The following is a 22,481-nucleotide window of genomic DNA, read 5'->3' on the forward strand; positions in this document are numbered from 1 at the left end:
CCAGCGCCCATCCTCCACGGCGGACATCGCGCTCCTTGGTGCGGTTTGGGTAGCGATAAGAACAAGATGACGCTCCGGAATTACGGCGACAAAAGAGGGCCCGCCGGTCACCGCGCCAATCACAGCCTGCCGGATTCAAAGCAGGCTGCGTGGACTTGGTGGGGCTAGGAGCGGAAAGATGCATGCTGCATGACCGGGTCATAGAGCAGTGTCAGTGCGACTTCGGCACCTGCAATTGGACGCACGGCCGAACGACACGCTCACCGCCTGCAGCGTATAGACGCCTTCAGCCAATCTAGTGCCGCATGAAGTAACGCTCGCGGCAGAAACCGTGGGGTAGCCTGCCAATTTTCGAAATGCGCGACACAGCGATGTGCAGTCGTTCAGCGAATATCCACACGGTTATTGCTAACGGAAAACCAGAGAGACGCCAGCTCGCTAGTAGGACCCTCGGTCGACGGGAGGAGGCCAATTGGGGCTTCATTAGTCGGCACGAGAGGCGGGCTGGCTTCAAGTGGGCATTGGAGGGGCGAGACAAAGGGTTGACATGTGCTGTTTCGAGGTGTACAAGATTGCTGTACAAGCAAATAGACTCCAATAAATCAGAACTTGAATCCGGCGCAGCAAGTCGATGCACGCAGGCGACCGGAGACGCACTGTGAGAGAGCAGACAACGCCTCCGTCACTTTGTTTCCAGGCCTGTAATTGGACGGAGGTCGGAGTGAAGTGGTAGCGCATTAGAAAAAAGACCCACACAAACCTTCCGCCCTCTATTCATAAGCTCTGCCACCCAGTCTCCCGCGACCTTCATTCCCACTCACACCCACCACTCTTTCTCGCCCGAACAAGTTGCTTGCCGGAACACCGCGAGTCGACTCCAAGGCCTGTTCCACTCAGCCTTACGTAGCAAGTAGGTCACCCTCGCCCACAACCACTTATTTCCGCTGCACCACCCATTCTCCGGCCATACAATGTCTCCCTACGTCTACGTCCGCCGCCTGCACGACAGGATAAGCGAGCGCCTCACGTCTACATTCCACGACCCCGCGCCACCTCATTCGCCGAATCTCTTATCAGAGTCTCTTGCTGCGCGACAGCTATCAGTTGCCTCTGAATTCGAGTAGTGTCATTCGTACCAATTTACCATTCTGAGCAACCGAGGCTGGTGACGTAGCTGGAGTGCTGTTCTCCAGCATCTGCGAAAGATTGACGTTTGCAACTACCAAATTGCGGCCGCTTCCCCTCTATCTCGTTTTTGCTTTGGCGCTTGCTTGTGAACTGGCCTTCCCAAATTGCGACCCACAAACCACATCAACGCACCTTTACCAAGCCTGAAACTAACATCCTCCTTCGGTAGCTTTCAATTGATTTCAGGACATCAGCTCCTTTCTTGATACCCCAAGCCCCGCCACCAGAAGCGGTTCGCCTTCCATATACCCGCCACCTTCGATCCCTTTACTTCGGCCGTTCGCCGATATAATGGGTCGAGTTTCATTCGCCGAGGATACCAAATTGCCTGACGAGACTCATATCGAGGAAGAGCCCTACAAGGTTTTCGAGTACCAAGATGGCCCGGAGAACAAGTCTTGGGCAGGTGCCCTTCCCATGAAGCAGGGTCTCTATGACCCCTCGCTCGAGAAGGATGCTTGCGGTGTGGGTTTCGCCGCGTAGGTGACAAGAAATCCATTGGAAATAGGTGTCGAAGTTGACATTTGTGCAGGCACATCAAGGGCAAAGCCAGCCACAAGATCGTCACTGATGGTAAGAGCGCACTCACATCGTCAAAATAGCTTTGGCTAACCTTTGTAGCGCGCTCATTGCTCTGCAACATGACTCATCGTGGTGCCGTCGGCTCAGACGCGCGAGATGGTGACGGTGCAGGTGTGATGACCTCCATCCCCCATCGATTCTTCCTCAAGGAATTCGAGCGCGAGCAAGGCTACAAGCTACCAGCCATCGGCCAGTACGCTACCGGTAACCTGTTCTTCAAGCCAGATCCCACAATCTTGGATGAGACCAAGGCCATGTTCGTGGATGTCGCAGACCAGCTCGATCTGAGAGTACTGGGGTGGCGAGTGGTCCCCAGGGACTCCACACTCCTTGGCCCTGCTGCGCTCTCGCGAGAGCCGATCATCCTGCAGCCGTTCGTCGTCCTCAAGACTGCCTACGGAGACGGAAGGCAGCCCAAGGAGGACTTCGCAAAGACCTTCGACGCTGGCTACTTCGAGCGTCAGCTGTACGTTATGCGCAAGCGTGCAACACACGTCATTGGCCTGCACAACTGGTTCTACATTTGTTCCCTTTCGAACAAGAACATCGTATACAAGGGTCAGCTGTCGCCGGTCCAGGTTTACGAGTACTACCACGATCTGCTCAATGTTGACTACGAGGGTCACTTCGCACTTGTGCACTCTCGTTTCTCGACAAACACATTCCCCTCGTGGGATCGCGCACAGCCTCTGCGATGGGCCGCTCACAACGGTGAGATCAACACACTGCGAGGAAACAAAAACTGGATGCGAGCACGTGAGGGCGGCATGAAGTCCAGCCTTTTCGGCGAAGATCTCGACATGCTGTACCCCATTATTGAGGATGGCGGTTCCGATTCTGCAGCTTTCGACAACGTTCTCGAGCTGCTCACCATCAACGGTGTTTTGTCTCTACCCGAAGCAGTCATGCTCATGGTCCCTGAAGCATGGCAGGGTAACCACACCATGGATCCTGCCAAGCAAGCTTTCTACGAATGGGCTGCTTGCATGATGGAGCCCTGGGACGGTCCTGCACTCTTCACATTCTCCGACGGCCGCTACTGTGGTGCCAACCTCGACCGCAACGGTCTGCGTCCTTGCCGTTACTACGTAATGGACGATGACCGCATCATTTGCGCGTCTGAAGTCGGTACTATCTCCATCGACCCTGAGCGCGTTGTTCAGAAGGGCCGTCTGCAGCCCGGCAAGATGTTGCTTGTTGACACTGTCGCTGGTCGCATTGTCGACGATGCCGAGCTCAAGAAGACTGTTGCCGAGCGCAATGACTTCAGCGCGTGGATTGAGAAGAACCTTCTCACCCTGCCCAAGATTCTCAAGACCGTTGGCGATAAGGGTCTCGACCTTTCCTACACACTCACAGAGTCCAAGCTCCACGAAGACCCCCGCCTGCGAGCATTCGGCTACTCGCTTGAGCAGGTCAGTCTGCTCCTCGGACCCATGGCCGCCGACTCAAAGGAGGCACTCGGTTCTATGGGTAACGATTCTCCTCTTGCTTGCTTGGCCACCCAGCCTCGTTTGCTCTACGAGTACTTCCGCCAGCTGTTCGCGCAGGTCACCAACCCTCCTATCGATCCTATTCGCGAGGCCATTGTCATGTCTCTCGAGGCCTACGTTGGTCCACAGGGCAACCTTTTGGAGATGGACGAGTCACAGTGCCACCGAATGCTTCTGCCTTCGCCAGTCCTGTCTCTTGAGGAGTTCACAGCTCTGACTAACACCCACACACTACACTCCGGGTGGTCTGTCAAGAGCATCGACATCACTTTCGCAAAGAGCGAGGGTGTCGAGGGATACATGAGCACTCTGGACCGCATTTGCGAGGAGGCATCTGAGGGTGTCAAGAACGGTGACAGCATTATTGTCCTGACCGACCGTGCAGTCTCCAAGGACCGCGTGCCTGTCTCCGCCTGCTTGGCTACGGGTATGGTTCACCACCATCTCGTCCGCAACAAGTGGCGTTCCAATGTCGCCCTTGTCGTCGAGACTGGCGAAGCTCGTGAAGTTCATCACATGTGCGTTCTTGTTGGATATGGTGCCGATGCCATCAGCCCCTACCTCGCCATTGAGTGCATCCTGAAGATGCACCGCGAGGGCGTCATCCGCAAGAAGCTCAGCCCCGAGCAGCTCGTTGATAACTATAAGCACTCCTGCGATGGTGGTATCTTGAAGGTCATGTCCAAGATGGGTATCTCCACCCTGCAGTCTTACAAGGGAGCTCAGATCTTTGAGGCCCTTGGTCTTGACGATTCTGTTGTCGACCGCTGCTTCACAGGTACTGCCTCCCGTATCAAGGGTATGACCTTCGACCTTATTGCTCAAGATGCGTTGGCCCTTCACGATAAGGGTTACCCATCTCGTCCCATTGTCGAGGTTCCTGGTCTTGCTGAGACTGGTGAGTACCATTGGCGTGACGGCGGTGAGCCGCACATCAACGATCCCACTGCCATGGCCAACATTCAGGACGCCGTTCGCACCAAGAACGACAAGTCTTACGAGGCTTACTCCCTCGCTGAGTACGAGCGCATCAAGGACTGCACTCTCCGTGGTCTTCTTGACTTCAACTTTGACGATCGCACTCCTATTCCCGTTGATCAGGTCGAGCCATGGACAGACATCGTGCGCCGCTTCGTCACAGGTGCCATGTCTTACGGTTCCATCTCCATGGAGTCTCACTCTACCCTTGCTGTCGCCATGAACCGTCTTGGTGGCAAGTCCAACACCGGTGAGGGTGGTGAAGACCCAGAACGCAGCTTGCGCATGGAGAACGGTGACACCATGCGCTCCGCCATCAAGCAGATCGCATCCGGACGTTTCGGTGTTACCTCCAACTACCTTGCCGATGCCGATGAGCTCCAGATTAAGATGGCTCAGGGTGCTAAGCCTGGTGAGGGTGGTGAGCTTCCCGGCCACAAGGTCTCTGGCTCGATTGCTAAGACCCGTCACTCTACCCCCGGTGTCGGTCTTATCTCGCCTCCTCCCCATCACGACATCTACTCCATTGAGGACCTCAAGCAGTTGATTTACGACCTAAAGTGCTCCAACCCCCGCGCTCGTGTCTCCGTCAAGCTCGTTTCCGAGACTGGTGTTGGTATCGTCGCCTCTGGTGTCGCCAAGGCCAAGGCCGATCACATCTTGATCTCTGGTCACGATGGTGGTACCGGTGCCTCTCGCTGGACCGGTATCAAGTACGCAGGTCTTCCTTGGGAATTGGGTCTTGCCGAGACTCACCAAACTCTTGTCCTCAATGACCTCCGTGGCCGTGTCATTGTCCAGACTGATGGTCAGCTCCGCACTGGACGTGATGTAGCCATTGCCTGTCTCCTTGGTGCTGAGGAGTGGGGCTTTGCCACAACTCCGCTCATCGCTATGGGCTGCATCATGATGCGCAAGTGTCATGTTGGTTAACACTTCCTCGCTACTGAACAGAGTTGCTAACATGTGAACAGTTGAACACCTGCCCTGTCGGCATCGCTACCCAAGATCCTGAGCTCAGGAAGAAGTTCGCCGGTACTCCCGAGCACGTCATCAATTTCTTCTACTACATCGCCAACGAGCTCCGCGCTATCATGGCCAAGCTTGGCTACAGGACCATCAACGACATGGTAGGTCACTGCGAGGCTCTTCGCATTCGTGATGACCTGCGCACGGCCAAGACCGAGAACATTGACTTGTCCTTGATCCTGACTCCTGCACACACCCTTCGCCCTGGTGTTGCCACCTTCAACGTTCGCAAGCAGGACCACCGTCTCCACGTCCGTCTCGACAACAAGCTCATCGCTGAGTCCGAACTTGCTCTTGAGAAGGGTCTGCCCGCTCGCATCGAGTGCGACGTTGTCAATACCGACCGTGCCCTCGGTGCCACTCTCTCCTACCAGGTCAGCAGACGTTACGGCGAGGTTGGTCTGCCACAGGACACCATCCACGTCAACATTCGTGGTTCCGCCGGTCAGTCCTTCGGTGCATTCCTTGCCCCTGGTATTACACTCGAGCTCGAGGGAGATGCCAACGACTATGTCGGCAAGGGTCTTTCAGGCGGTCGTCTGATTGTCTACCCACCGCGTACTGCAGTCTACCGTGCCGAGGAGAACGTTCTCATTGGTAACGTCTGTCTCTACGGTGCCACCCAGGGTACCTGCTTCTTCCGTGGTATCGCTGCTGAGCGATTCTGCGTCCGTAACTCCGGTGCTACGGCTGTTGTTGAGGGTGTTGGTGACCACGCTTGCGAGTACATGACAGGTGGTCGTGTCCTTGTCCTTGGTTCTACTGGTCGCAACTTCGCCGCTGGTATGTCTGGTGGTATTGCCTACGTTCTTGACATCCACCAGGACTTCGAGCAGAAGGTTAACCAGGAGATGGTTGAGCTCTCACCCATTGAAGAGCCCGAGGAGATCGCATTCGTTCGTGGACTCATCGAGGATCACCACCACTACACTGGTTCCGAGCTCGCCGCTCGTATCCTGCTTGATTTCACGCGCGCTCTGCCCCGCTTTGTCAAGGTCATGCCCGTTGACTACAAACGCGTACTGCTCGAGGAGAAGGCCAAGGCTGCTGAGAAGAAGCGATCAGAGTATCCATTGCCTCTTCTCGCCGGCAACCCCGTTCGCACCGCCCACGAGGACTCGCGCAAGAATGAGCATGCACACGAGGCCAAGGACAAGAAGAAGGCCGACCTTCTTGACATCGAGGAGAGCGTCACCGACGCGAAGGCTGAGAAGAAGAAGGCTCTTGTTCTCGACAAGACTCGCGGGTTCATGAAATATCAGCGCCGTTCCGAGAAGTATCGTAACCCTAAGACCCGTACGCGTGATTGGGCCGAGCTCTCTCAGCGCCTGAACGAGGACGAGCTTAAGTACCAGACCGCCCGTTGTATGGACTGCGGTGTACCATTCTGCCAGTCCGACACAGGATGCCCGATTGGCAACGTCATCCCGAAGTGGAACGAGCTTGTCTTCCAGGGTCAATGGCGCGATGCGCTGAATCGCCTCATACTTACCAACAACTTTCCGGAGTTCACTGGCCGCGTTTGTCCTGCTCCTTGCGAAGGCGCTTGCGTCCTGGGAATCAACGAAGACCCCGTCGGTATCAAATCTATCGAGTGTGCGATCATTGATCGTGGTTTCGAGATGGGCTGGATGGTGCCTACGCCGCCCCCAGTCCGCACAGGCAAGACTGTAGCCATCATCGGTTCTGGTCCTGCTGGTCTCGCGTGTGCTGATCAGCTCAACAAGGCCGGACACACTGTTACCGTCTTCGAGCGTGCTGACCGTTGTGGTGGTCTACTCATGTATGGTATCCCCAACATGAAGCTCGACAAGAAGGTCGTCCAGCGCCGCGTTGATTTCATGGCTGCCGAGGGCGTAGTCTTCAAGACTGGTGTTACTGTCGGCGAGGATGGCTCAGAGAACCTCGACTCTCTCCGAAGCCAGTACGACGCGGTCATTTTCGCCACCGGTGCTACCGTTGCACGTGACCTGCCCATCGCCAACCGCAACTTGGACGGCATTCACTATGCCATGCAGTTCCTGCACAAGAACACCAAGTCTCTCCTGGACTCTGAGCTCGCCGACGATTCTTACATTTCTGCCAAGGATAAGCACGTCATCGTCATCGGAGGTGGTGACACTGGTAACGACTGCATCGGAACCTCTGTCCGTCACGGTGCCAAGTCTGTTGTCAACTTCGAGCTGCTGCCTCAGCCTCCCGCTGAGCGTGCCCGCGATAACCCATGGCCGCAGTGGCCTCGCATTTTCAGGACTGATTACGGTCACAACGAGGTCAAGACTCACATGGGCAAGGATCCCCGTGAGTACTGTGTCATGTCCAAGGACTTCGTCGATGACGGAGCCGGCAATGTCAAGGGAATCAACACCGTCCGTGTTGAGTGGACCAAATCCGCCTCTGGCGGCTGGGACATGAAGCAGGTTGAGGGCAGCGAGCATTTCTTCCCTGCCGATCTTGTCTTGCTCTCCATGGGTTTCTTGGGCCCTGAGCAGCGCGTCATGAACAATGTCATTGAACTTGACGGCCGCAAGAACATCAAGACACCCCCTGGTCACTACAACACCAACCTTCCCGGTGTCTTCGCTGCTGGTGACTGCCGTCGCGGACAGTCTCTCATCGTCTGGGGCATCAACGAGGGTCGCCAGTGTGCTCGCGACGTCGATACCTTCCTCACCGGTCACGGCAGTCAGCTTCCTGTCGCTGGTGGTATCGTCAAGCGCTCCCCTCTTATGAGCACCCACAGGCACGAGATCTCTGCTGCCGCCTAGATTTCCAGCAATAGAGAAGTGCATTAGAAAGAGATGTTTACGACAAAATGATTACGAAAGAAGATTGATTCTAAGGATGATTTGACACGATCCGGAGTTTGTTTTTTGCGCCATCTATCGTTACCTGCAAGATACCTTTTTCGATGGAGTCATCTGGCGGCATATGCAGTGTACAATCGCTTTGCTTCTTGCTCTATACTATCAGTCTTTGTACATAGGTTTCAATACGTACATTCCAAGTCTTGTCCTTACATGCGTGAATTTCTAATCTATGCCCTGCCTGTATCGACGATGTTCAGTCTGCACAGGAAAGACGTACCTATATTTTACTCATAGGTATGGATCGCTTCGCGACTTCATGAAGATTTCGAAACTCTCTATAGAGAGCATCGAATAAGAATCACTTGGTAGGCAAGCGTGATAGTCGAGATTAACTGGATGCCTGCTAGCATGCCGAGGCACTTCAAATGTCCGAAGTGCCCAATTCCCATCTTTTGTGATGAGAGACGGCACGCTGTGCCAAGCTCAGATCGCATGACGTCAGCGCCTGCCCAGCTTTGATTGTTGCCTCCGACGCGCGCTGCTTTACTGTAATCAGCATCACCGCTTTCAAAATGTACGCGCAGTGATACTCTACAGAACATGTTACCACGTCCGAGTTGGCAGCATGCAGGTCGGAGGCCGCTGCAAGGGCTGACCAGGTAACGAAGATCCTCTGCGACAGCGGCTGCAGATCATCGTGGGGATGCTAATGGGTAATCAGAACACCATGTCTCACATCGCTACCCGGCGTGGGTGCGATCCACAGGTTCAGGCAAACTTCGTGGATTGAGTCTGCCAGGTATGCTTCGCTGCAAGCTGGCGAAGACAAGACAGGCCACATCAGCGCAGGGCCTAATGAAGGCCTCCTGTTCTTCAACAATGTATATCCCATATCTATTCGAAGGCTCCTAGGATTACCCGCACCTCGACTGCTCGATCGGCTCGTTGCACCATTCATCCCAGGAACGGGTCCTCAGCAGGTCATTGAAAAAGTCAAGGCAACGAAGGGCCTGCAGATCACCGCCACTGAGGTTCTTCCACGGATGCGAGAGGGTGGAGCATTTGTCAAATTTACTCACGATGGAACCTCGTCGATATCTGAGATCGAGAAGGTACTTCAGCAGCATCTCAGGGACGAGCCTGTTAAGCCATGGTGGGCACCATTCCGGCGCATGCGTACCAAGGCCGTCAAGGGTCGTCCATGGGTCGAAGATTTGATGCGTGTGCCGGCACCAAGATTGAGAGTCGAATTTATCTCGGGAGAACCAGGAGGTAGCCCCGCTGACGCTGTCGAATTGTCACAAGAAGAGTTGTTTCAATTCTTCAGGCCCTATGGCAAGCTTTCCGACATTGTCATGCAGCCTCCAGATTCCAAGGTGTTGCCCAAGTTCGCGCATGTCGATTTCTCGAGTATGGGCAAAGCCGTCATGGCGAAGAACTGCATGCATGGCTACCATGTTTCGCAGGCTGAAGGCGGAGGCGCAAAGGGTACGATTCTTCGGTTGAAATACGAACAGAAAATCAAGCCGAGATGGATCAGAGACTGGCTATTCAGTCATCCTCGGATCGTCATCCCTATTCTTGCAGCAATCATAGCTGGTATTACTGTTGCCATCTTCGATCCAATCCGGACATTCTTCGTCAAGGCACACATTACGAGAATGTTGCACCTAGAGGACAACAGAATTTACAAATGGCTCAAGGGATACGCTGAGGACCTTATTCGCGGCAAGAAAGATGAAGAGGAAGCCGGCATGGACGCTATCTGGGACGATCGCAAGAACAACATCGAACAGATCCAGACCTGGCTCATGGAAACAGCTGATACTTTCATCATTGTACAAGGTCCGCGTGGCTCTGGCAAGAAGGAATTGGTCGTCGACCAAGCTCTTGCCGACAAAAGGCTAAAGCTTATCATTGACTGCAAGCCCTTGCAAGAGGCCCGTGGCGACAGCGCTACCATCAGCGCTGCTGCTAACTCTGTCGGCTACAAGCCCGTCTTCTCTTGGATGAACAGCATCAGCGGCATGATCGACATGGCTGCTCAGGGTGCAACAGGCGTTAAGACCGGCTTTTCAGAAACCCTTGATTCTCAGCTCAGCAAGATATGGAACACGACCACTACTGCACTCAAGCAAATCGCTCTTGACAAACGCCACAAGACCGATAAAGATGCCCAACTCGGCGACGATGAGTGGCTCGAAGCACACCCGGAACATAGGCCTATCGTTGTCGTCGATAATTTCCTACACAAGAGCAATGAAGGTGGCATTGTTTACGACAAGATCGCTGAATGGTAAGTCATCCTGGACCTGAAATTACTCTCCGAAAAACTGACACACGACAGGGCTGCTCGTCTTACTACAGCTAATGTCGCGCATGTCATCTTCCTGACCAACGACGTCTCTTTCAGCAAGTCGCTCTCGAAAGCCCTTCCAGACCGCGTCTTCCGACAGATCTCTCTTTCTGATTGCTCACCTGAAGTTGCCAAGCGCTATGTTATAACGCATCTCGACGCTGATGTCCAGGACGATCCCGTGCCTCGTGGGCAGGAGCCCAAGCCGATTCCCTCGCAGTCGCGCACGGACTTGGACGAGTTGGACTCGTGCATTGCGCTGCTTGGTGGTCGATTGACAGATCTCGAGTTTCTCGCAAGAAGGATCAAGACTGGCGAAACACCGCAGAAGGCAGTTCACGAGATGATTGACCAGTCTGCCTCTGAAATTCTAAAGATGTACATCTTCGGCGCAGAGGACGAGGGTGGAAACAGGCATTGGAGCGCTGAGCAGGCGTGGATGTTGATCAAGGAGCTGTCGCAAAAGGAAAGCCTGCGCTACAACGAGGTGCTTCTCGACGATATCCTGAAGACAGGTGGCGAAACTGTCCTGCGTGCCCTCGAACAGTCTGAGCTCATCACGATCCAATCCGGGCCTAACGGACGACCGGCGATCATCAAACCCGGCAAGCCCATCTACCACCCGGCCTTCAAGCGTCTTACTGAGGATAAAGTGTTGAAGAGCCGTCTCGATCTTGCTATCTTTACCCACCTGACCAAGATTGAGAGTGCGACTATTGACAAGTGTGAGAACGAGCTGTTGATATTGAGCAAGCTTAGGAACCAACCCGCCCAAATGGCTGGGAGAGCCAACTACCTCCTCAACAAGATGATGACAAGCCAAGACAAGGTGGAGAAGTATGAAACAGAGATCAAGGGCTTGAAGAAGGTCCTCGGGCAGGAATACTGATCATTGACAATTCTGTAAAGATACCTTTGCCTCTTCCTTTTCGCCAGAACACCTCCACATATACCTATTGTACTACGAATTTAATGCAACTGATCTCCTCTTAGCCTGTGCTTGCACGTGCATCACGACTGCCCCACTGGCTCGGGCTCACTGCATTCCATTTTTGACTGATAACTGCATTTGCCCGAGTACACAAACTCGGATTAACTCCTAGAATCGATGGACAGTATTCAAAAACCCCCGACCATGCTTCGCACTGCGTCTCTCGTCCAGGAACCAGTTTCTCCGTCCCACGTCATTCGCGCTAAGCAACCGCCCGACAACCGCGGCCTAGTCCGTGCTCTCCATTCTGCCGAAGCTCGCAACACGCGAACTGCTCTCCAACCTCATCGACTTTTCCCGCGACTGCCATTGCGCACCACCCCGACGTCCACTCTTCCTGCCACGACCACAGACGTAGCGTCTCCTTGCGCTCCGCTTACCCAATCACAAAATGGCCCCTCTCGCAGATTCGGCGGTCTCTGACCTCCAGAGCACCGTCTCCCGGCTGGAGAAGCGCATTGCAGAGCTCGAGACCAGGCTGCAGGGCCAGGTCGGCATCTCAGACCAATCCCAGGAGAGCGTCAGGATGATTTTGATTGGGCCGCCCGGTGCCGGTATGCCTTCAAGACTTGCGTGCGCGAAACATGAATTTTAATAACGTTCGTAGGCAAGGGCACACAAGCGCCGCGCATCAAGGACAAGTTCTGCGCATGCCATTTGGTACGTTCGGCCGAGCCGCAAACCCGCGCGAAGTTCGGGTTCCAAAAGGGATTCGACGCTAATGTATGCAGGCTACTGGAGACATGCTCCGCGCACAGGTTGCCGCGAAGACAGCGCTCGGTCGCGAGGCTAAGAAGATCATGGATGCCGGAGGCCTTGTCAGCGATGAGATCATGATCAACATGATCAAGACTGAGCTCGAGACCAACCAGGAGTGCAAGAACGGGTATGTCGCGTTTAGATTCGCTTGCGCCATGTCGGTCGTCGCGCACATTGCAGCTCTGTACTAACCACACTATCTGTAGTTTCATTCTTGACGGTTTCCCACGAACAGTCGTCCAGGCCGAGAAGCTCGACGGCATGCTTACAAACACCAAGAAGCCTCTGCAGCACGCTGTTGAGCTCCAGATCGACGACTCGCTGCTCGTCGCGCGTATCACTGGCCGTCTCGTCCACCCCGCGTCTGGCCGCTCGTACCACAAGATCTTCAACCCTCCTAAGAGTGATATGACCGACGACGTCACCGGCGAGCCGCTTGTCCAGCGCTCCGACGACAACGCCGAGGCCCTTAAGAAGCGCCTGGTAACATATCACACCCAGACCGCGCCTGTTGTCGGATACTACCAGAAGACCGGCATCTGGAAGCCCATCGACGCGAGCCAAGAGCCCGGCCAGGTCTGGAAGAGCCTGCTCAAGGTCTTTGACAACAAGGCCTACGTCGCTGGCCAGACCGGCAGCTTGTTGAACAAGATTGGCCTCAAGAACTAGATTGTCCGAGGTGCAAAGGAGTGACCACGAGCAGCGCGAATGTGACATGGCGTTTGCGGATTGTGCTGGAGCAGTGGAAAAGTCGACCTCCATACGCTTTAGCATGGTGAATGCACATAGTGGAGTGGGACTGCAAAGGTCTCTGTACTTGTAAGGATCGGTCGTTTGGATCTACTCGCAGGTGCTCTGGGAGGAAGTCGCGTTTTCATATTGTATGTACTACTCTGTGCAACCTGGTCGCGGGATTCGAGACTAGAGCGCGTGGAGTTCTGAAATATATACGCACTGCAATCATTTCCGACTTCGTTCCAACAGTGACACAACCAACTATTCTACCTCCATGCTATTCGTGTCTTCACTCCAACGGCACAGGCAGCCACTGACGCGTGGTGCTCCTCCGTTGTTGCCACGAGGTGCTGTCTTGGCTCGGCTTTAGCTGCCTACCTCCGCCAACAAAAAGATACCAGCGCAGCTCCAAGTGTCCTCCACAACCCACAATTGCGCTCCACATCCACCTACACCGCGCCTTCGGCACCTCAAGCTCCCCACCCGAGCACGCGCAACGCGCCCAGATTCCACGCCCACCCCAGCGCACCCCGCGAAAGCACAGCTCACGCACCGCGCGCCACGCACCGCGCACCACCCAGCAATGTCCAACCGCTTCGGCCGCGACGCGGCCCGCGACGACCTGTTCAGCAGCTACAACCGCTCAGCGTCGCCCTCGAAGTCCAAGAGCAAAGCGCGCGCATCGCCCTACAACAGCGCCGGCTACGGGCTGCCCGCGACCCCCGACAGCGGCTTCTCGGCGTACCCCGGCGCGCCTGCAAACGGGAGTCTGTACGGCGGGTACGGCGCGGGGGGCTCGGGCGCACACGACGGGGGGTACCGCGCGACGCCGCCGGGCGGGCGGGGGCCGTATGCGAGTGCCACGCTGGACGAGCTGGAGAGCCAGAACGAGGAGCATACGGGTGTGTTGATTGGGAAGGTGAAGATGCTGAAAGATGTATGTGTTGCATCTACCCACTTGCCCCTGTAACCCCGATCGCAGCTAATAGAGGCAGTTGACGCACCTCATCGGCGACGAAATCCGCGATTCTACCTCCCTGGCGGAGAAAATGAATGACCAGTTCGAGAACAGCCGGAACAAGATTAGGGGCACGATGAACCGGATGCTGAGCATGGCGAAGAAGACGGGGGTCGGGTGGAAGGCGTGGGTGGCGTTCTTCGTGGCGCTGATTCTGTTGTTTTGGTTGGTGAAGCGGTAGTGAGATGGGCTAATGGGCATGGTGGCATCTGGACATGGAAATATGGGTAGGGGAGATGGGTCTGATGGGAGATGGGATGATGTCTTCACAACGCTCTGTTGTATTGCAAGCATTTGGCGCGGCGTTTGGGCTTTTGAGGGCTGACTGGGTGGTGGGTAATGTAGTAGGTTGTGCATGTATACTACGGGATAAATACGTATCTCAGAGAGGAGAGATGCCTGCGGTATACATCACATGCACTCGTACTCACGTGTTGTCTCCGTCAATCCACCGAGCTAGTCGTAATTGTGTATCGGCAATGCCTCTGGGCCGTGCTGGAGAGCATGGTCGTCGGTGTTGAACAATTGGAGAGCAGAGGTCAGGACGTATTCTATGGCATGGCTGTAAATAGACAGGAATTTGTTCAGATTCATATGGATACTTCACAGGTAGCTGTCTACCTGCCTGGCCTGTTGAGAACGCAACCAGCAACCAGCAACAGGTATAACGGCAACGGCGGGAGCCTACATGATGAAACCGTCAGCATGAGTTGTCGTCGGCAGTAGCCTGTCTTCAAGAGTAGCAGACGCTGCCGAGTACTATGACTGGCTCCAGCTTACCGAGATTTCTGCGTGACAACTTCCCCGCGGTCTCTTACGCATACTTAATTAATACCGGGTAGCTGCGGGGTGCCACATCCACCTTTCGCTCCTTCCTACTATACCACACTCACAATGGCTTCCTACGGTCTACCTTATATCGCAGATGCTGGGATCTTGCCAGCAACTCTCCCAACAGTGGATGACATCGGGTCTGCCGAAGAGATCCTCAGCGACACAACCGGACGCAAGGTTGTAGGCGTTGGCATTCACTTCGTGGTCAAATATGGGATCCAGGTCGACCCTCTTGAGGGGCAGACGATGCTATTTCTAGCGCAGTCAACTCTGGTTCCTATCCCGCAGGTTTACGCGATATTTCAAACCGAACAAAATATCACCTATATTGTTATGGAACGCATTCAGGGATCGAGCCTAGATGCAGAGTGGCCTCACATGGACTCCACTTCTAAGAAAGCTGTTACATCTCAGCTTCAAAGTATCCTTGGAGAGATGCGAAAGCTGCCTTCACCTGGAGGATACTGCAGCGTCGGCCGCCAAGGACTACCAGATAATCTCTTCTGGACAGACAATCCAGCAAACCCATATTCTGGACCCTTCAACGCAGAAGCAGATCTTAACAATGCCCTTATTCTCAAATACAAAGAGCAGGGTCTTTCAAGGTACAAGACAAGCTACTACACTCGCACGTTTGCTGAGGTTTTTGAGGGCCACAAGCCCACCTTCTCGCACGCAGACTTTCAGCGGAAGAACATTCTTGTGCGCAACCCAGCAGCACAGACGGACAGCTTGCACCAGGCAGACATCGCGCACTCTGAGTTAGTGATCATAGACTGGGAGTTTGCCGGCTGGTATCCAAGCTACTGGGAGTATGCCCGGGCTATCTTTGCTTGCGGTCGATGGGACGATGACTGGAGCGACTGGGTGGACGAGATGCTAGAGCCTTACCGGAATGAATATGCTTGGCTGGGGATCCTAATCAGGGAAATGTGGTCGTGATCCATGTGTTCTCGAGACCTTCTACTACGCTCTCAGGTCGGTCATGTGAGCAAGGTGGAATACTGCATCATGGGTGTCGCCTATTGGCCGCTTCTGGAATTGGTATGCTAGACGCCAGTTAGGAAGTTTGGTCTTGGTAAGCGCAATGAAGACGCAGAGGCGATGATGAGATTGAGTGGTTGTTTTCACGACACTGTCGTATTGCAAGCATTTGGCGCGGCGTTTGGGCTCTCTTAGTTTGACTTAGGTGGTTAACAATGTATGCAGGCTGTAGAGACATACGTAAAACATGCTCATATGAACACTCCCCCTCAGCTGCAATGAGAAAGAGCGCAGGGCGGTTCTGAGTCTCCGCAGTGCCGTGTCTGGGTGCGACTCGTCGGTGTGCTCTAAGATCTCGACGCTGCGCGTCTCCGTCCCGATATTCCAAACCATGCTATTCAATCTTCCACGTGCAAAAGCATCACTCTCTTCAATTATCTTGCTTCCACAATGTCAGCATCCCGTTGTCGTTTGCTCCATCCGAGTAGCAAAGAACACCCTTTCACTCCTGTGTCCTGACGCAATTTTTGTTTGTCGGTTTGTCCGCCACATATATTTGGGACACGCAAACACTTCTGCCTGGAATCTTTCACTTGAACGCGCGCTTAAGAGGGGCGGGTGGTATAAAACCCCTTTCCCCCTCACAACTTTTTTCTTTTCTACCATTCGACACTTGCATCAACTCAACCAAAAAATTCAGGTTCATCTAACACATCTCACATACCTCCAGCCGACATGAATTTCGCGTGGTTCCAGTCTATCTATCAGCAGTCAGACTGGTTAGAGAAGGTCATCGATGGGCTTCGCTGTGTGAAGGACAAGGTCGTTCCGATGGCTACGACTTTCGTTCGCGACATGGTGGCCAAGATCGTTCCCGTAGTCACATTCTTTGCTGAAGAAGCGCAGGGCAAGTTCTACAGCTTCGTTGGCGAGAACGAGAAGCTCATGGACTGGCTTCAGTACAACTTGGCCCTTGTTTTCACGGTCATTGGTCTCATGTTGATGCTGGCATCACACTTCTCGTCTTGGAAGACAACTCGCGCCACTGCTGCCCAGAAAGAAAAACCAAAGCTTCTGGGATCTAGGACTGCTTCGATGGATGACGCCATCTCTCAGGCATACAATGCTGTTTCTCCAAGGCACACCACCCCTTCTTGGCCATCTCCACCCAGCTCAACGACTACGTTGACACCACCCTCAACTCCCGCCCACACCACCCCCACCGCAGCTACCTCAGCCTCAACATTCAAATACTACACTCCATACACCATCAACCGGAACCTATCCTGCCTCCCTTCAACACCCGGGCCCCAAACCCCCAGCAACCGCACCTTCTCTCACCTCGCCCACACAGCGCCAGCTAGCTACCACACCTTGCAGCGCAACGGCGTGCTCAACGCGGATGGAACACCATCCAAGAAGTTCGCTCTTGGTAAACACAAGGAGCACGAGAAGACTGAGACGCAGGCGGTGTATGAGAGTCCGACTGAGAGCTGGGGAAATCTCAGGAGGATCAGACAACGGCAAAGGGAGTTCCAGTTCGGGGCTGTGGAAGATGAGGAGGCGCGCTAGTTGGAGGATCGGAAGGATATGCGCGTGCATTACTTTCGAGTCTAGGACGAGGAAGGGAGTTTAGATGTGAGCTGTCGTGTTGAGGGTTTCTTTTCCTTGGCCTTGGAATTGCGCAGACATCGATCGTCACTGTGGGGTTGGTCATAGTCGTCCCTACACTGCTTTACTTTCTACATCAAATGATAGTGGAGGAAATGGTCAATTTGAGCCGAAAATTATATCGAGAAGTGCTTGTGCGGAGTGCCTTGCTCTGAGCCGAATTAGTAACATCATGTAGGGTGGTGAAGGAAGGCACGGATACACACAACGTGATACTTCTGAAACAGATTGCGCAGATAAGCTTACAAGCTATTGTCGTGCTATTGTTCGCTCTATTGTTCGCTCGTTGAAGGGCATGCACGTGCCACGCTACGCTGCGGGCGTGCCTGCCTGGTTCACGGTGAGAGCAAACGGCGTTCACATGCGTCACCAAGCAAGCTCTCTTATACCTCGTCCCCCCCCCCGCCTTCCAAACCTCCCACATCACTTCTTCTTCTTCCAAATTCCCTCATCCGAATCATTCTTACCGCTCCCACAACCCTTCGCCATCTACAAATGTTGAGTCTCACTTACATATACAACTTCTACTACACAAAGATGAACAGTGCCGCGAGCTCTTCCTCCGCAAGCACTGCTGATGAGGCAGCTGTCAAGTTCTCACCACCTCGCCAGCAGACCTTGGTCACTGACGCGAATAACTCTCCTGGTGCTATGTCTGCCAAAGATGTCGCTCCTGCATCACCTGTAAGTATCTCACTTGCCAGACATCCAGGGTATTGTCTGACGCCTCACAGAAGCTATCTCGCCTACTAGACAGCGACCCTAACAGGTTCCGTTCTCTCAAGCGAGTCATCGTCATCGGTCGCCCTGGAAGTGGTACTGATGGTGAGTTCTTCCCCCATCTTAGACAATCCTGCGTCGCTGACTCATGCCGGAGGTGTCGGCGATGCTCTCAGGAAGCTCGGCTTCAAGGTATACGACTTCAAGGCTGCTAGCAACCGCTACGAGCGTGATTTTCCGCTCTGGCTCGAAGCTGCACGTCTTCGTCAGGAAGGTCGACCTTATAACAAGTCCGACTTCGACAAGCTGATTGGTGATCACGATGCGATCGTCGGAGCCCCAGCCTGCTTCTTCGATGAAGACTTTGTCAAGCTTTATTCCAATGTCAAAGTCATACTCGTGACGCGCAACAGCAACCGAGATATTGTTCGGGGCTTCCTTGCGAAGGTCACCTCTCACGCGTGGCAGCGCATCGATCCCGGTTACTTCGGTGCCATGAACAGCTTTGTCAAGCTGAGTACCCAGTCAGATGGTTACGACTGCAAGAACAGCGACAAAGTCATTCGAGAGACTGTGAAGGAGAAGAACCTGCTTGAGATCCACGACTCGATCGCATGGACACCGTTGTGCGGTTTTCTCGGCGTCGAAGTTCCAGACGCACCAGCACCTGAGCTTCACGACGACGCGATCAAGACAGAACTTGCAACACGCCTCAAGCGTTGGATGTTGGAGGTCGCGGTCACGGCTGGCAACTCGGCTCTAATGGGTATGACCTCCTTCCTGACCATTGCCACAGTCACTCTAGTCTCTGCCCTCGCAGTCTTCCTCGGCGGCCTCGGGCTGTACACGTTGCCTTCATCCAGCTTGCAGCTCTTCAAGATCTTGCGAGAACTCTCTCAACTCCGCGATGTGACCCGCTTCGTCGCCGTCGGTGGAGCATCCTGCATGCTTTTCATTGGCTTCATTGCAGGATATTGTCTTGCCCTCATGCGTAAGTCGGAACCGGTCGAGGTCACGACCGAGACACCGCGCCGTGAGCACCAGAGTAGGACTACACACAGCCGCAAGAAGGGCAGACAGGGCCGTGGAAGACATACAGAGAGTGAGGAGAACGCACGTCCCGAGCGCCCAGCACTGGAGGGTTGGGGCGGTGTACAAGACGCCATTCGCAGGAACGACGCAGAGCTAAGAGAGGAGGGAAGGGCTACACTTGAAGAGTGGAAGAATGGAAAGCATGTGACTTTCCATGTCACCCACAAGCGGACGGTGACTGGTCAGGATCTCTTCAGTGGTCCTCGCAAGGTCTTGTCGGTCTCGGAGGAGACAGTCTAGTTGGCGATGAAAGTTGTGGCGGTGGATTCCAGGTTGAAAGATACTTCAGTACATTGGCAGCCCTGTATGTCTGCTTTACATATGTAGGGCACGGTGCGCCGGACCAGCTTTTGAAAAGGGAAAACAAACAGCATGTTTTTTACAATACCCAAACGAACGCCACTCCATGCAATGTATCTAAATGGGTATACAAGGGTCTTACAACGTTCAAACAGTGCCACCAATCTCCTTCCTGACCCAGTTCTCAAGCCCACCAAGAGCAATGATCTCCTGCACATTGGGAGGAAGCTCGCCAACCTTGACGCTCCACTTGGCGCCGTTGGGGCCCTCCTGCACATTGACCGTGCTCCTGCGGACATCCCACTCCAGCGTCCAGCCAGTGCGGCGCGTAAGCTGCTTCGCCTCGACGGGCTGCGCCGTGGCCGCCGGCGGCGGCGAGTCCAGCGACTGGCTATTCAGCGCGGGCTCCTTGACCTGCTGACTAGCCTCGACATTCGTGCCGGAGAAGACCTCGCGCAGCCTGTTCGCCAGCCGCGGCACCTCGACGCCCATCAGCGCGTTGTTGATGCTGTTACGGCTGAAGATGTTGCCAAAGCTGCCCGCAACCACGAGCGGAATGCCCTTGGCCAGGATGGCGGTCGCGGCCTGCTCGCGGCTGCTGCCGCACCCGAAGTTGAAGCCCGACACGAGGATGTCGCCGGCGCGCGCGGATTCGCTGAACTTGGGGTCGTAGTTCTCCATGCACACGGCCGCCATGGTGTCGCGCGACACGTCGTCCTGGTAGGTGTATTTGCCGGGGTAGATGCCGTCGGTGTTGATGTTGTCGGCGTCGCAGAAGACGATTTCGCCAGTGATTTTCTCGGGGAAGCCGGGGAGGATGTCGGTGAGCGTCTCCGCGGTGGAGGAGGCAGTGGGCTCCGGGGTCGAGGGGGAGGCGGGCTCGCCGAAGGACGACGCAGCGGCTTCGGCGTCTTTGATGGCCTTCTCGATCATGTCTTCGATGGTCATCATGCGTTCTTCCTCGGGGACACCGTCGCCTTCGCCGCGGCGCACGCCCGTGTAGCCCTCGGGTGCTTCGTACCATCCGGGCCCGGAGATCTTGCCAGAAAGGGCACTAGCGGCGACGACTTCGGGACTGGCGAGGTAGGCTTTGGCGTCGGGGGAGCCCATGCGGCCCTTGAAGTTGCGGTTGCTGGCGCTGATGCCGACCTCACCAGGCTCGAGGAGGCCGGTGCCGAGACCGATGCAGGGACCGCAGCCAGAGGGGAGGGGCTGGGCACCGGCTTCGAGGAGAGTCTGCCAGTCGCCGGACTCCTCTGCGGCCTTCTGCTCGGGGATGGATGCAGCGGCGATGTAGAAGTTGACGTGCTCGGGGAGCTTGGGGATCTTGTCGCCGTTGGCAGCAGCAGCCTCCTTGAAGACTCGCGCAGCAGCTGCAAGGTCAGATGCACGCGAGTTGGTGCAAGAGACGAGGTAAGCCTTGTTGACCTTGATGTCCTGGTTCTGGAGCTCGATCAGGGGTGTGGCAATCTTGACCGAGTTAGGCCCCGACACGTAGGGAGACAGTGTGGACAAGTCGAGGAAGAGCTCCTTGGCATAAACAGCACCCTTATCAGCAGCCAAAGCAGGCTTCCAGATGTGACCGAGTTGTTGCCCGACGATGCCAGTCGCTGTGAACAGCTTGTCGATACGCTCGTGGACGAACTGCTTCTGGTGGTGATCCTTGGCTTCGCCTTCGCCCATGGCGGCGAGTGTGGCGCGGGCGCGCAGCCAGCCATGAAGCACGGAGTCGATCGGGAAGAGACCAGTCAGAGCGCCCCACTCGGTGGTCATGTTGGCAATGGTCAGACGGTCGTCGACGGGAATGGTGCGCAGGGTCTCATCGGTTCCAGTGAATTCGATGGCGTGGTTGAGGACCTCGTCGTTGTTGAAGAGACCAGCGAGAGCAACGATGACATCCTTTCCGGTGACGCCCTTGGGCATGGCGCCGCTGAGGGTGACCTTTGCAACAGGAGGAACCTGCCACCAGGTCTTGCCGGTTGCCCAGATACTCGCAGCGTCTGTGCGGACCACGGGCGTACCCAGGCATCCAATACCGCCGTACATGTTCGAGTGGCTGTCGGAAGCCACGGCCAGTGTTCCTGGCCATGCGTAGCCTTCTTCAACCATGATCTGGTGACCAATACCGCGTCCAGCACCGTAGAAGACGACGTCATTCTTTCCGGCAAACTCCTCGATCTGCTTGTACTTTTTGAGGTTCTTCTCGGTCTTGTTCTGTACGTCGTGATCGAGGGTCATGACGATTTGCTTGGGATCGTTGATCTTAGTGGCGCCGATGGACATGAACTTGAGCGCAACAGGCCACGAGTTGTCGTGGGTCATGCACTTCGCAGGCTGGAGAGTGACATAATCACCCGATCGGACGACCTTGCCCTCTGCGAGACCGATTGCATGGCCCTGGACGATCTTCTCGGTGAGGGTCTGCGGTGTCTTGGAGGTTTCCTGGAAGGTGCCCAAGAAGTTTGCTGCAGGCCCTTCCTTCAATGAGTGGAAGACATCCGGAGTGTCGTAGCGAGCAACTGTTGTGCTGAAGGCGCGTGGAGCCAAGTTAAGACGGGACGATTGCGTCGCGACGCGCGAAAGACGCACGCTCGATGACAGCTGCAAGGCATTAGATTGTACAGCGTTCGGAATGGCAAAGACTTACAACGGCCGATCGGCGACCCAACAACCGCGCAGCTCGCAGTGACATTGCCATTGCTCCTAGATTGACGATGCTCGGCAGGAACGATGCGTCGATTCACGATGCGTACCTTCCCCAGATATTTTTCGGCCGTGCGCCGACACCGGCAATGGTCATCAAGGTGGCTCTGATCGTGATTGGCCGCCATGCAGAGGGACAACCACGACCCAAGCCAGAGGAACAACATGCGGGGAGCTCACATTAATGGCTAAATGCGCTCATGGATGTATTGTTTTTGATGAAGCTCCTTCCTGGTTG

The 22,481-nt window shown here is 55.1% G+C and overlaps 8 protein-coding genes across 8 annotated transcripts; 7 read left to right on the forward strand and 1 right to left on the reverse strand.

The window, feature by feature from the left end:
- The first annotated feature begins 1,327 nt into the window (after window positions 1-1,327).
- Window positions 1,328-8,203, forward strand: C7974DRAFT_107811 (uncharacterized protein). The gene is made up of 4 exons (XM_046134961.1): window positions 1,328-1,667; window positions 1,721-1,761; window positions 1,810-5,165; window positions 5,216-8,203. The coding sequence occupies exons 1-4, from the start codon at window positions 1,480-1,482 to the stop codon at window positions 8,036-8,038; spliced, it is 6,408 nt and encodes a 2,135-aa protein (XP_046001728.1). The 5' UTR covers window positions 1,328-1,479; the 3' UTR covers window positions 8,039-8,203.
- A 359-nt stretch (window positions 8,204-8,562) lies between these two features.
- C7974DRAFT_107847 (RNA12 protein-domain-containing protein) lies at window positions 8,563-11,672 on the forward strand. The gene is made up of 3 exons (XM_046134963.1): window positions 8,563-8,739; window positions 8,802-10,376; window positions 10,428-11,672. The coding sequence occupies exons 1-3, from the start codon at window positions 8,681-8,683 to the stop codon at window positions 11,323-11,325; spliced, it is 2,532 nt and encodes an 843-aa protein (XP_046001729.1). The 5' UTR covers window positions 8,563-8,680; the 3' UTR covers window positions 11,326-11,672.
- On the forward strand, window positions 11,573-13,033 carry C7974DRAFT_107836 (adenylate kinase 1). Its single transcript, XM_046134962.1, has 4 exons — window positions 11,573-11,981; window positions 12,035-12,087; window positions 12,159-12,313; window positions 12,393-13,033. The coding sequence occupies exons 1-4, from the start codon at window positions 11,819-11,821 to the stop codon at window positions 12,853-12,855; spliced, it is 834 nt and encodes a 277-aa protein (XP_046001730.1). The 5' UTR covers window positions 11,573-11,818; the 3' UTR covers window positions 12,856-13,033.
- Window positions 13,034-13,164: 131 nt separating this feature from the next.
- C7974DRAFT_469030 (uncharacterized protein) lies at window positions 13,165-14,576 on the forward strand. Its single transcript, XM_046146415.1, has 2 exons — window positions 13,165-13,858; window positions 13,917-14,576. The coding sequence occupies exons 1-2, from the start codon at window positions 13,505-13,507 to the stop codon at window positions 14,118-14,120; spliced, it is 558 nt and encodes a 185-aa protein (XP_046001731.1). The 5' UTR covers window positions 13,165-13,504; the 3' UTR covers window positions 14,121-14,576.
- A 218-nt stretch (window positions 14,577-14,794) lies between these two features.
- Window positions 14,795-15,979, forward strand: C7974DRAFT_386035 (kinase-like domain-containing protein). Its single transcript, XM_046141021.1, has one exon. It carries the CDS (start codon window positions 14,834-14,836, stop codon window positions 15,713-15,715), a length of 882 nt encoding a protein of 293 aa, XP_046001732.1. The 5' UTR covers window positions 14,795-14,833; the 3' UTR covers window positions 15,716-15,979.
- A 513-nt stretch (window positions 15,980-16,492) lies between these two features.
- On the forward strand, window positions 16,493-17,329 carry C7974DRAFT_372623 (uncharacterized protein; the record flags this gene model as incomplete). Its single annotated transcript, XM_046140066.1, has 1 exon — window positions 16,493-17,329. One exon carries the CDS (start codon window positions 16,493-16,495, stop codon window positions 17,327-17,329), a length of 837 nt encoding a protein of 278 aa, XP_046001733.1.
- A 636-nt stretch (window positions 17,330-17,965) lies between these two features.
- C7974DRAFT_420988 (uncharacterized protein) lies at window positions 17,966-19,493 on the forward strand (the record flags this gene model as incomplete). Its single annotated transcript, XM_046144278.1, has 3 exons — window positions 17,966-18,112; window positions 18,163-18,253; window positions 18,306-19,493. 3 exons carry the CDS (start codon window positions 17,966-17,968, stop codon window positions 19,478-19,480), a joined length of 1,413 nt encoding a protein of 470 aa, XP_046001734.1. The 3' UTR covers window positions 19,481-19,493.
- A 194-nt stretch (window positions 19,494-19,687) lies between these two features.
- C7974DRAFT_372625 (homoaconitase mitochondrial precursor) lies at window positions 19,688-22,238 on the reverse strand (the record flags this gene model as incomplete). Its single annotated transcript, XM_046140067.1, has 2 exons — window positions 19,688-22,141; window positions 22,188-22,238. 2 exons carry the CDS (start codon window positions 22,236-22,238, stop codon window positions 19,688-19,690), a joined length of 2,505 nt encoding a protein of 834 aa, XP_046001735.1.
- Between the last annotated feature and the right edge of the window lie 243 nt (window positions 22,239-22,481).

The sequence above is a fragment of the Boeremia exigua genome, assembly GCF_020726555.1.
Source record: "Boeremia exigua strain MPI-SDFR-AT-0100 chromosome Unknown C7974scaffold_2, whole genome shotgun sequence".
Lineage (NCBI taxonomy): Eukaryota > Fungi > Ascomycota > Dothideomycetes > Pleosporales > Didymellaceae > Boeremia > Boeremia exigua.